The 14,244-nt window shown below is 32.6% G+C and overlaps 1 protein-coding gene across 2 annotated transcripts in view; it reads left to right on the top strand.

Moving 5' to 3' along the window:
- Positions 1-12,732, top strand: part of IPMK (inositol polyphosphate multikinase) — a 67,243-nt gene extending 54,511 nt beyond the window's left edge. For both annotated transcript variants that reach the window (XM_047826070.1, XM_047826072.1), the window contains exons 5-6: positions 5,392-5,473; positions 6,954-12,732. In XM_047826070.1, the coding sequence (XP_047682026.1) occupies positions 5,392-5,473; positions 6,954-7,576 (705 nt within the window). In that variant the 3' untranslated portion in view covers positions 7,577-12,732. The remainder of the gene's footprint in view (positions 1-5,391; positions 5,474-6,953) is intronic.
- Positions 12,733-14,244: the final 1,512 nt, after the last annotated feature.

Below are 14,244 nucleotides of genomic sequence, written 5' to 3'. Positions count from 1 at the left end.
AGGGAGATCTGTAAAATGTGGGAAACAATGCACAATTTTGTAGAAAAGCACCACCCGAATGAGGCTGTAAGCGTGAGAGTGATGAATCTGTTTAACAACAATGCACTGTCACGTTTCTGCAAAATCTTCAAAAGGAGGCAACAGCAAGTGTCATTGGTTAGTTTCCTTTTTAAAGTTGCACGAAAAGAAAAAGATTCCATTGAGCCAATAGATGGCAGTGATTCCGTTAGTGAGAGTGAAAGTCCTACACAATAACCCTCTCTCGTCTCCCTCACACCAGCCACAAAGGTTTTCAAAGGTAAGTGCAGGTTAACTTGTTTATTTTTCTTTATATTTTGTATTTTCTTTATTATTTTGTATTATGTTGTAGTGTTATAATCATTTTTCTATGAACATTTTTGGGTTGTGGAACAAATCATCTGAGTTTCCATTATTTCTAAATTCGCTCTGATTTACAAGTGCTTTGGATTACAAGCATGTTTCTGGAATGAATTATGCTCACAAACCAAGGTTTTAATGTATAACATTGTGTAATTTTAAGGTGTATAACATGATTTAATACCTTTATATATTGCAGTATGATTACGTTAAGCATTAGGTTAGCTAACATCTCTATTATTTTGAGAATCCTTTTTAAAAATTATTTATGTGTATAGAGATCATGAGGTTTTTTTGTTAACACATTTTGAGTATACTGAACTGTTCTTATAAAAATGATTTTTTCTGTAGTCACATGTAATTTTTGATGTTTATAAAAGTGTCTTCTTCCATTTATAGTATCACTTTGCTCAAGATAAACTGTTTCTTTAATAGGCAATATGTGTTTAAGCACATGGTTGTAATTAAACTTTTTCAGTGAATTGTAGCATTTGAGGTAGATGGTAATTAGCTATAACAGACTAAAAGTTTTAAAATGTCAGTTTCTAAATCAGTATAATCTTATTCCTTCTTTAAAAATACTTATTTAAAATTTGAGAAAGTACATAGTTGTATGGTTCAGACTCCAAAAAGTATAGAAATAGGGGCACCTGGGTGGCTTAATCAGATAAGCACCTACTTTTGATTTTAGCTCAGGACATGGTCTCACTTTGTGAGATTGAGCCCCACATCAGGCTATGTGCTGATAGCGTGGAGCCTGCTTGAGATTCTCTGTTCTCTCTCTCTCTCTCTGCTCCTCCCCCACTCATGCTCTCTTTAATGAAAAACATAATAAACATAAAAAAGTATTGAAACATATGCAGTGAGAAGTAACTTTCCACACAGCATACTTATTATACTTTTTCCCCAGTGTATCCTTTCAGGGAGATTTTTAACATACACAAATACTGTACATATGTGTTCTTTTACCACATAACCTACTTTGAACACTGTTCTATATCTTGCTTTTTTTCCCAGTTTACATATCACAGAGATCTGTCCACAGTGCACACTATTATTGTACCATGATTTAACCAGCTCCCTCTCATGAATCTGTTGTTTTCAGTCATTTGCTATTACAAATAATGTTTCAAATGAGTAAATGGAGGAAATAACAAAACTAAAAGGCATTATACAGAATGGGAAAAGATATTTGCCAATGATATATCGGATAAAGGATTAGTATGCCAAATCTATAAAGAATTTACCAAACTCAACAGCCAAAAAACAGATAATCCAGTGAAGAAATGGGCAGAAGACATGAATAGACACTTTTCCAAAGAAGACAGCCAGATGGCTAACAGACATATGAAAAGATGCTCAACATCACTCATCATCAGGGAAATACAAATCAAAACTACAGTGAAATTCCACCTCAACCTGTCAGAATGGCTAAAATTAACAACTCAGGAAACAACAGATGCTGGCGAGGATGTGGAGAGACGGGAACCCTTTTGCACTGTTGGTGTGAATGCAAACTGGTGCAGCCACTCTGGAGAACAGTATGGAAGTTCCTCAAAAAATTAAAAATAGAGCTACCCTATGACCCAGCAATTACACTACTAAGAATTTATCCAAAGGATACAAAAATGGTGATTCAAAGTGGCACATACACCCAAATGTTCATAGCAACACTATCAACAATAGCCAAGTTATGGAAAGAGCCCAAATGTCCATTGACTGATGAATGGATAAAGAAAATGTGGCATATCCATATACATATATATACATACATACACAATGAAATACTACTCGGTGATGAAAAAGAATGAAATCTTGCCATTTGTAACAAGGTGGATGGAACTAGAGGGTATTATGCTAAGGAAAATAAGTCAGAGAAAGACAGATATATGACTTTACTCATATGTGGAATTTAAGAAACAAAATATGAGCATAGTGGAAAGGAAGGAAAAATAGATAAAAACAGAGAGGGAGGCAAATTATAAGAGATTCTTCAATACAGAGAACAAACTGAAGGTTGCTGGAGGGGTATTGGGTAGGGAGATGGGCTAATGGGTGATGGACATTAAGGAGGAGGGTACTTGCTGGGATGAACACTGGGTGTTATATGTAAGTGGTGAATCACTAAATTCTAGTCTTGAAACCGTTGTTACGCTGTATGTTAATTAACTTGGGTTAAAATGAAATTTTAAAAACTTTAAAGAATAATAAATAAATAAATGATTAAACAGAGACCTACCTCATTCCACCAATGTGCTAGCATACTTATATGAGGGATAAGTTCCCAGAGGGGAATTGCTAGGCTTCTATGAATTTGTGATTTTAGTAGATATTGGCAATCTGCCTCATACAGAGCAGTGGTTTTGAACGAGGGGCAGTTTTGCTCCAGGGAGACATTTGGCAAAGTCTGAGGACACTTTTTTTTTTTTTTTTTTTTTTTTTTTTACGATTTGGGGAAGGGCTGTGCTCCTGATATGTGTGACAGCTGTTTGATTTATGTGAAGTATTCACACCCTTTGTTCATTTTCCCCTGAGTAATCATGTCCTTTGCTCATTATGTAATCTTCAAACCTTTTCTCTGTGTCTTTTTGCCTTTTGATTTCTGCATGGCAAAAACACTGTGAACATTTTTTAAGACATACTGTTATGAAGGGAAATTCTGAGTTTTTGTTGGAAATACCTTCTCTAGTTATCAGTTATTCAAGGATTCTTCCATCTTTGGGGGACACTTTTATCATTTCCTTTTGTGTATTTTGATATTTGATGTATTTGGAATTTATCCTGGTATAAGGTATAAATACAGGGTTTTTTTTGATCAGTACTTAATCATACTAACACCATTTAATAAATAATCCATTTCCTACTGATTTAAAATACAAACTTATCACATACTAACTTCTCATGTATTTGATTCTAAAAATATGTTTTAATGAAATCACTATCTTGGAGATATCTGCACTCCCATGTTTACTGCATTATTAGCTATAGCCAAGATATGGAAACCACCTAAGTGTCACCTAATTGAATGGATAAAGAAGATGTGGCGTATGTATACACACACACACACACACACACACACACACACACACAATGGAATATTATTTAGCCACAAGAAAGAAGGAATCCTGCTGTGCAACAGTATGAATGAACCTAAAGGCATTTTGCTAAGTGGAGTAAACCAAAGAAAGACAAATGCCGTATGGTACCACTTAAATGTGTAAATTAAAAATAAAAGGCCGATTTAATGGAAACATTAGAATTGTGGTTCTTAGAGATTTAGGGAAGAGGGGAAGTGGGGAGATACAGGTCAGAGGGTACAAACTTTTAGCTATAGGATGAATAAGTTCTGAGGATTTAATGTACAGCATATATATATGTGTGTGTGTGTTTGTGTGTGTGTGTGTGTGTGTATAATTTGTCATTTATTCCTCAATAAAGTTGGAAAAAATATAAATAAAATATGTTTTAGTATCTGGTAGGGTGGCAAGGTTATTCCCTCATTATTCTTACTTAGATTTTTCCTGCCTCTTCTTTTTTTTTAATATATTTTGAGAGAGAGAGCACAACCAGGGAAGGGGCAAAGAGAGGGAGGAAGAGTGAGAATCCCAAGCAGTCTCCATGCTTAGTGTAGAGTCTGATGTGGGGCTCAGTCTCACAAACTGTGAGATCATGACCTGAGCTGAAATCGAGTCAGACGTTTAACCGACTGAGCCACCCAGGTGCCCCTATTCTTGTTCTTTTTAATGTGAACTTCAGATTTAGCTTATATTTAAGAAATTGTTTTGTTATAATCTCATTTTAGTTGTTGATTAAGTAGAATTGATATCTTTTTTAAATTTATTTTTTATTTTAATTTTATTTTTGAGAGAGAGTGAGCAGGGAAGAAGAGCAGAGAGAGAGAGAGAGAGAGAGAGAGAGAGGGAGAGAGAATCTTAACAAGCTTCATGCTCAGCACGGAGCCTGACTCAGGGCTTGATCCCATGAACCTGGGATCATGACCTAAGCCAAAATCAAGAGTCACACGCTCAACTGACTGAGCCACCCAGACACCCCAAATCGTTGTTGAATTTCGTCTTTGAGAACATGGGTATGTGTGTGTATGTCTTAGGAATGTTTTAAAGGTGTCTTTATATAGACTTACACTTAGTTTATGCTTTGTTTTTGCATTTGTAAGTGGGGTCTTCCATTATATTTTCTAACTGGTTATTTCTATATATGGAAACTTATTTTCTATTTACCAATTTGAACTCACCATTTGAAGTTTTTATTGTTTGTATTTTTCAGTTGATTTCCCAGTATACAACCATTATCTACAAAAAGTAATATTTTTTATCTCCTTTCCAAATTGTTTTACCCCTTTGTCTTGTCCGTTTCTATTTGGTAGAAATTCCAAGAACAATATTAGATAGTAATGATGATAAAAGACACTGTGGTAGAATACTTTTTCTAAAAGCTTCTTGTATTTTAGGATGGTTGCTTCCTTAATTTCCTTAAAAAAATTTTTTTTTAATGTTTATTTTTGAGAGAGAGAGAGAGTGAGTATGAACGGGTGAGGAACAGAGAGAGAAAGACACAGAATCCAAAGCAGGCTCCAGGCTCTGAGCCATCAGCACAGAGCCCGATGCGGGGCTCAAACTCAACGAACCATGAGATCACAACCTGAGCTGAAATCAGATGCTCAACCAACTCAGCCACCCAGGCACCACCCCCCCTTAATTTCCTTTTTAAACTTGATGCTAACTTTTGGTGGATTGATACAGATCCACCAATATGATTCTTTCATATTGGAAATATTCATTTCTCCTTTTAAAGAATTTTCATCAATAAAAGATATAAATCTGTTAAATGCCTTTTTAGCAACCACTGACATGATGATAATGACTTTTTTCTTCTTAAATCCATTAGAATGAAATATGAGTAGATTTTCCCATCTTTAATTATCCTTGCTTTGCTGGATAAACACCACATGGTCAAGGGCTATTAGTTTTTAATATTCAGTGTTTTTTGTCACAGGTTTACCAAATTCATTCTGACAGCTATGAGACACAAAACCAGCACTATGGAAGAAGCTTAACGAAAGAAACTCTAAAGGATGGTAAGGGTTGAAAAACCATATTTCAATGTACAGTTATCAAAATAATTCTAAAGTAGTTTCAATTTTAATTCTTCTTTGGTATAATGATTCATTCCGCAATAAATAAACTTAAAAAAAATAAAAGAACCTTAAATTTACACAGTTGTACTAATCATAATTTCTGGTTTGTATTACACCAAAACCCTGGATCCATGAATGCCTTCTTTTACATTGTAGTTCATTTTTATTTAATAATATATTTTTAAAAATGAACATCTGTGAACCAGCCATATAGCCCAAGTCTTAGAACTAGAGGTTGTTTTTAAAATCCAAATACGTAGAGTATAGTATATTAAAACTACCTCTTACATAAGAGACTTTAAAATGTGTATTGTCATATGTAATGCATTTTTATCAAAATCTCCCATGTATAGTTGAGCTGTGTATTATAAGCTTCTAGTACTACATAATAAATGGCATTAGAAGTGTTTTAAATAAAATCTGCTAACATGCCTCTAAAATATTTATAGCCAAAATATTACAAAAGCAATGATATCTTAATAGGTTTCTGGAAATAATATTCTATTAGAAGCTTATTCTTAGCTCTGCCTAAGATAAGAAGGAGCTTATGTGTAATGTAGTTTGAAGAAAAATTTTCATTGTATGTATAGAAAATGTACATACTGTGATCTTAACAGTATTTTGCCTCAGTTTACTTAACTAATAGCCAGATAATATTCAGATTGGCTCTTTATTAAAATATTTTACAGGCTGATGTGAATATACTTTTTAGCAATTTCTCTTCCAAAGTAGGGGGAACAAGCTATTTAAAAACAAATCAAATTGCATAGACCTAGAAATTCTCAAATACTTAAATATGCATAAATAATTTTAAAAGAGGCCTAATAATCTGATAGGTTAAAACATGTAAAAGTCTCCATTTTGAATAACATATTCAACCTGAAGTATTGTTGATACCCAAAGCGAGCGTAACTTTTGTGAAGACTGATTTAATCAACATTATTAAGATCAGAAAACAGTATTATAGTATGATTTGGTATTTGGTAATGGGCTGTTGAAACCATTACGAGTGGTTATGATTTGACTCTAGGTTTTAGATTAGCTCCTGACTGTGATTCTAACAAATAAGAAATCTTACTAAAAAATCTCTCACACTAGCAAATGAAGCAGATCTTGGAATCACATTCCTTAAGAGAACATATATAGAGAGAATTAAACTACCAGTCTGTGTGTAATGATTTTTTTAATCTAAATAGTATATTTCACTTTACATAAGTGTCATTTTTTTCTAGTAAGAGAATCTTCACTAGATATCAAATTGAGGTCCAAGTTTCTATGTCTGACTAGAATTTTGCCGGTTCAGTTTATTGTAAAGGGTAATGGGGGAGAAATTTGAAGAATTGTATCTAAGATGAGTTTACTTCCCAAGTGATAACTAGTTTATAATTTCATTATAATCCTAATATTTTCCTTTTTATAGGGGTCTCCAGGTTTTTTCATAATGGATTCTGCTTAAGAAAAGATGCTGTTGCTGCCAGCATTCAGAAGATTCAGAATATTCTGCAATGGTTTGAAAATCAGAAGCAGCTTAACTTTTATGCAAGTTCATTACTGTTTGTTTATGAAGGCTCATCTCGGCCAACTACTACAAAATCCAATGACAGAACTTTGGTAGAAAAGTTTTTGTCCAAAGGACAACTGTCAGACACAGATGTACTGGAGTACAATAATAACTTTCATGTGTTAAATTCCACAGAGAATGGAAAAATAGATGTTTCAGTAGGCAAAAGCTTGTCCAAGATGTATGCTTGTCACAGAAAAATGTGTTCAAAAAAGCATCACAGTCATACTTCATTGAAAGCTGAAAATACAGAGCAAGACAATGGGTGGAAAAGCATGTCACAGGAACATTTAAATGGAAATGTACTTTCCCAACTGGAAAAAGTTTTCTGCCATCTTCCCACTGGTTGCCAGGAGATTTCAGAAGCAGAAGTGCGAATGATAGATTTTGCTCATGTGTTCCCTAGCAACACAGTAGATGAGGGATATGTTTATGGGCTGAAGCATTTAATTACTGTACTGCAAAGTATTTTAGACAATTGAAACCTTTGCTGTGGTCTTTTTAAGGATGGGGCAATCATAACAAAAGCAGCAGTCAATATCTCTATACTTGTAAAGCTATGTAAAAAATTTATATTGTGAGTCTACATTTTGTCTTTATACTTTTGGTAGAAGGGTTATCTTTTTTATAATCTTACTCAGGAAAACTATCTGTTCATTAGAAAACTATGAAGAATAAAAAACTTAGGAATGTTAAGCAGGGAATGTGGTGGTACATGGCTTAAACATCTATTTGGCTCAAGCAAAATGCAAACCGTTATTCAGTCATTAAGAGTTTATTTAGCTTTCTGTAGCCAATTTGTCATGAAATTTCTGCCCACCCAACCTTGACAATGAGCCATATCTAAACTCATTAATTTATTAGAACACTTTAAAAAATCTAGAAAGCACAGGTTGATGTCCTTAGCATTGCTATGAATGAAGTTACTAAAACTGGAGAAAATTCTACTTCAGAAAGTTAAGTACTGTTTAGGTTTTATATTAAAAGTTCAGACCAGCATATCAAAAGGTGCTTCTTAGTAAAGTGATTTAGAATTACTGCATTCCAAAAGCAGATTTTCTCTTTAATTTCCAGTTATTTGCATATTTCAAAATATTATATAAAGATAATTGAAGCGAACAACAACAACAACAAATTTCTTGGAATTAAGTTCACTAATAATTATTCTTGCCAGGGTTAGGAGAAGAAAAAGGGCATTTGCAAGGAACAAAATGTTTTCTTTTAAACTCTTAAATTGATGCAAAAATTAGAAAAAGTATTTACTATATTGTGAAAAATGTCATAAACCATATAATACCTTTTCCTACCTTTTCAAAAGGTAGATGATTGTCTTACTTTTCCTTTAAAGACCTTTTGAGAATTTTCTCTTTTAAAATGCATGTATTTATATGTCTCCATTTAGTCAAACAGTAGTATATATTGCTAAAAAGTGTTTCTTAGAATTCTAATAAGCAGTGAAGGACACCACCCAGTATTGTATCAAAAGTACCACGGGTAATTAGTGCACCTCTATAAGTTTGGTGCATATCTAAATCCATGCTTCTATTTCACTCTTAACTCAAAACAGTTTTATATCCTATTCCAGATAGAAATAACAATTTAAATTGTAATGAGTGGAAAAATTATTATCTGTATTATCTGTGTTTCACATCTACTACCCTTAAAAAAATAAGTAGTTATTTGTTATTGAAAACATTTAAAACTTTGAAATTAAATTTGCAAATATGTTAGATATTTATGAAAGCATTACTTGCACTTTGATTCACTAACACATCTAAGCAGTTAACAGTTTTGCTGTATTCTTGGAAGATGTTTTATATTTGTGAGCTGTTGAACTTTCTCCCCTCTTTTTCCCCTAGAATTACAAATTAAACTTTTAAATCTTAATGTCTTTTTTTTTTTAGTGTAAAGTATCACAATTTTGTGTTTATTTCACCTTCCCAGTCTGTGTTTTTCACAAATATCTGAGCACAAACAGAAGTACCAAATGCTCTATGAATTCTATGCTTAGTAACTCTAGTAAACCTGAATAACTTTAAAATTCATATACATTTTGTTACAGCAAAATTTGGTTTTAATTTTTTATTTAGAGTCAGAATAAGTATTTTCTATAGAGACTGCATATTTTTCTCTACTGCCTAAATAGGTATTGGCTGTAGCTTTTCTTTGTGGGGATGAATTTCAAGTCCTAATAGTCAAAAATTTTTTATTTTAATTTTTTTTCTCCCACAACATAGACTTTTGTTGTTGTTGTTGTTGTTATTTGGACAGGGGTTCATAAGTCTGAAGCTCAGATAATTAAGAATTTTGAGTCTTAACAAGAGGGTTGTTTTGAATGGGATGGTATCAGGCTATGTACAATGAATTTAATAAATTTAAATATTACCAGATTTTTTGCACATTTTAGCTCAATAAAGTGTGAATCAACTGTTCTAGATTTTCTTTATCCATATGTAGAAATATAGTTTTGTAAAAATCAATGTCTTTTGATACAATAGATCATATTTTGTTTTTTAAATAAAACAGGAAGCGCTTTTGTCTTTTATTTTTCAGGGAAGAGATTAACATTTAATTCTGTTTGTTTACATTTTGTATCACTGTTACCCAGTGCCCATTTTATGTTATTTTATAAGTAAGCTTACATGTCACAGAATAAGTCTCTGTTTATGTAATCTACATGTGAATATTTTACTATCTAGCCCAGTCATTTAACATTATGCTGAAATTTACCACTGTGGGGAAGAATGATCACTATTCACCAAGCATGTTTAAACATGTACGTGTTTAATAAATAAGCATAATAAGGATATAGTTTGGGTTAATAGGATTACCATAGTTTATTCCCCCTAGGAAATATAAATAATGATTTTAGTGTATTTCTTATGGAATGCACTCATGATAAGGACTTTAAGAAATGGTGGATAGTGAATAATACATTTCTCTAATAAAAATTTAAATTGTGTAATAGTTTTATAATAAAGTATTTACACTAATATTTTAATATGGATGGAAGTTGCATAAATTCAAGTAAATTAAAAATTGATGATAAATGCTAAATATTTTATCTAAATAGTTTTTCAAGAAACAGTTGTGAAAATGTGTATATTAAATGGCTCTAACGTGGAACTTGTATTTTCAACTCAGTATTCATTATTCTTTGTTTTACGTGTCTGGAAAGATCGTACTTACTATGCCTCTTTACACTACAATTTGCTATTGTGGAGCTTTAGATTGTATTCAACTGAATAAGGACTTTTTTTATGATTTTGATTGAGTATAACTTACTATTTTATGATTTCCAAAATGATGTTCTTCATATTATCTCTGTAAAGTCTATATTTTAAATTTGTAATAATATAGCTTAAGAAAAAGGAATTAATTTTCAGAGATATTTCAGTTGTAATTTTCATATTCATGCAACTGAAAACATTTGTTTCTAGGATTGGGAATACTGAGAAGATATGGGATGAAAGAAGATGGTATGTAACTGTTTTATTTGTGAAATTACAGAAATTTTGTCCACTGTTTTTAAAACATTGTCATCATTTTAGTACTCTTTTAGCAGTTAGGCATTTGATACTTTAAAACTTGATTTGCTCTTAAAATTGTTTACAATGCTTTGTAATAATCTTCCTTATCCTGTGCCTTTAACCTTGATTTGATATGTTTGTAGCCTCAGTTATCCTTCCACTACATCCTGTAATATTTTTATAGCCCAGGCATCAGTTTCTTTTAAAAAAAAAAAAAGTGTCAATTTTATCATGTAAAGAGGTAGCAATTGTCTATCGATGCTTTGGAAAGACAAGTAGTGTTGCCAATGGAGGCCAGGCTTCTTAATTCATTCAAAAATATTTACTGGATTTCTACCATGTGCCAAGCATTTTTAGCCCCTGAATATACAGTTGTGAACCAATCAGACAAAGCCCTAAACATTTTCAGCATTCTGTCTAGATGGGGTGGGGTTGGGGACTTAATTAAAATAGAGATACAGAGAAATATGCATTTAATGATAAAGTTCACTAGCATTTGAATTTGTGTAAAGATAATTATTAAGCTGAGCTAAAGCAACTGACAATATGTTAGAAAGGTTAAAAATAATATGTTGCATCATTATAACCTCTATTTGACTTTTGGGTTCAGGTAGCAATTATAGATAGCATAAAAAGGCCTTAATTTTTCTTTTCACTTTTCTTGCCAGTAAAGGTACGTTTATTTTTAGGCCGTCCATTTAGAGTAGTGTTTTAAAATAGCGTTACTGTGAAAAATATTCCATTACGTATTCAAAAGCAACTTACTGCACATTTTTAAAATTGTGTTTTACAATTTAGTTAAAAATATTTTAGGCCTCAATTTCATCTTCAAATCACTGGTATTTTAAATTTGGCAATGAATATGAAATTACTTTTTGATTTACAGAATGCTTGTATTATTAAACTACTTGTTAATATTTTAGGAAGATTGGAATCTCTCGCTTTTTGATGCTTAAATTCTTGTTATTTAATGTTGATAGTGTCTAATGAGAGGAAATAGTGTTCATGTGATTAAATAAATTAGAATGTACTTTGAAGAATTTTTTTTTTAATTGTTAAACTTTGTTCATCATGGGGTTAAAGTTTGGCCTAGTGTTCACTTACAGCGTATATTAAGTTTAATTATGAAGTGAAATAGTTTCAAGTAGGATGTGGAATGCACCTGCATATAAATGAAATTGGCGTGCACAAAGACACTTTACTGTAGGGAGCTGTACTGGAAGATTTATGAAAGCATGTGAAATTGCACCTAAAATTGTATTAGTGACTATGCTAAATTTATTGTACTTGATGAGTGAATGTATTTAGTGTAGTCAAAGTTACTTTGGTTTATATGTCTAAACAATGTCTCTTTTTAATGTGTTTGTAATTTGTATTATTGATGGGAGTATTCTTGGACTGCAGGGGTATTGTCAATGTGTGATTTGTGTTTTTATTTCATAGAGTCATCTAATGTGATATACCGATTTTTATAAGTGATACTTAGATAATTCTAATAACTGTATATTTGACAACCTATTAAAATGTTTTGCATTGGAACTTTTCTTCATTAATTGTAATATGCTAACAAACTCATGGTAGTTTAAAAATAATTTACTCACTCAACAAATATTTGAGTGCATGTTATGTATCATAAACTGCAGAAATCATTAGGGATTCAAAACTGATTAAGACAAGATGTTAACAGAAAAAAGCATACTCATTGCAAATGAAAAAGTATGTAAACTTTTTGCTTGAATATTTATTTTTCTATCAGATGTACTAAAATCTTTAGAACCAACCTTATAGGAGAAGTGGACTATAAGAGACACCAGTTGACTTGGCTGTGAAAAAAAATATACTAGAATTATAAAACTTTAGAAGTAGGTAAGATAGTTTTGCTTGTATTTGAAGTTTCACAAATCAGTTACTTAATCAGTGACCTAGTTATGTTCATTTGTTAATCAAAAAGAGAAGGTACTATCAAATACCTATCCTGTACTAGGCACTATATTTACCTTTGGAGATTTTGAAAAGCTGCATAAGAGATTTCAGAACATGTTCTTAAGATATATACTGTCTGGTAGAAAAAAATGTAAATATGGAATAAAATATTTTTGGAACTATAATTGATTCTTATCAATATCCAGCAGGGCTGTGAAAGAGAAGTCAGGTCTGATAAAATGCAAGAGGAAGAGTGATTTGTAGCTTCATTGCAATTGTGAGTCATGGCTCCAGAAGACTGTATGGCATTCCTCTTTTATGCCTGCTACTGTGAACTGTGAGAAGAAGCAATACTATGGAAGTAGTTTAAGATTAGCTGCTAACTACTGAGAATAACAGGGAATCCCACCGCCATAGCCTCCTAGTTATAGCTAAGTATAACTAAATAGGGACGCCTGAGTGGCTCAGTCGGTTAAGCGTCCAACTTCGGCTCAGGTCATGATCTCACAGCCGGTGAGTTCGAGCCCCGTGTCAGGCTCTGTGCTGACAGCCCGGAGCCAGGAACCTGTTTCAGATTCTGTGCCTCCTTCTCTCTCTGCCCCTCCCCCACTTGTGCTCTGTCTCTATCAAAAATTTAAAAATGTTAAGAACTAAAAGCTGAAATGAAATAAGTGAAAATAATAGTAATAAAATAAAAGTGAAAATAATCACTTGAGGATTTCATTAAAAATGCAGATTTGGATTCAGCAGAACTGGATGGGGTCTGTGATGTTCCTGGGTCATGGAACACTCTAGCAGCAAGATTTTTCAAAAAGTTCTTTAGTCATAGAGTGTTCAGTAGAACTTGGATCACTTTGATGCAAGCAACACAGCTGTTTGAAAGGCAAGAGAGAGTGCTGAGAAAAGAAATGTGAGAAAATGCAGCCAGCAATGGCTCAAGTTAAAACTGACCATTCTCAATTGGAAGAAAAGTTCATCAGCTATGTCAGGCCACTAAACTTTCCTCCTACACGTTAAATTGTTCTCTAATAACAAACTAATCTTTTTCTATTTGTGCCATTAGCTTTTCATGGGTGTGAATGATGCCTACGTTGCCAATTGAAGAAAACAGTCTGCACATGCTTGTTAATTACATTGTACTGCTAAAGGCAGAAATCATGGTACAATTGGTTTGGATGCTCTGAAATGTTTTGAGTCAAATCTCTTTGTTTCTAAAAGAAGTTAAGTAGGTCTTTAAAATTGTTATTAATTAAGCTAATATAATTTGACAAAGTGCTTTGGGATGAGCACAAAAGAGATGGTGAATGTGGAAGTATCACGTAGACACTTGTTAAGTCTATGGAAGAGTAAACAGTATTATTTCAGACATTTTGAAGATTGTAAGCTTAAGATAAATAGGCTTAATTTATAGCTTATAGGGTTTGGATCCAGTTCAAAGAATATCCTTATTTTTGTGAATTTGTAAAGAAACTATATCATTACTTTTAGGTCTCATGAATCTTAACTTCCATTTGCCACTCCCTATTATGGTCGACTAATTCATCTGACTTATGCCAGAGGCAGAACAATCATAGTAATGGGCTAACCTGACCACTCTGTCAGCAATGATTGCTGCATAACAGCCTAAAATGTAAGTGGCTTAACAACTGTCCTTTATCATTTGTATGGATTTGCAAGTCAGTTGGGTGATTCTGCTG

This window comes from Prionailurus viverrinus, chromosome D2 (genome assembly GCF_022837055.1).
Source record: "Prionailurus viverrinus isolate Anna chromosome D2, UM_Priviv_1.0, whole genome shotgun sequence".
NCBI lineage: Eukaryota > Metazoa > Chordata > Mammalia > Carnivora > Felidae > Prionailurus > Prionailurus viverrinus.
The sequence above is the reverse complement of the archived record's forward strand: the minus strand, read 5'-3'. Positions and strand labels throughout refer to the sequence as shown.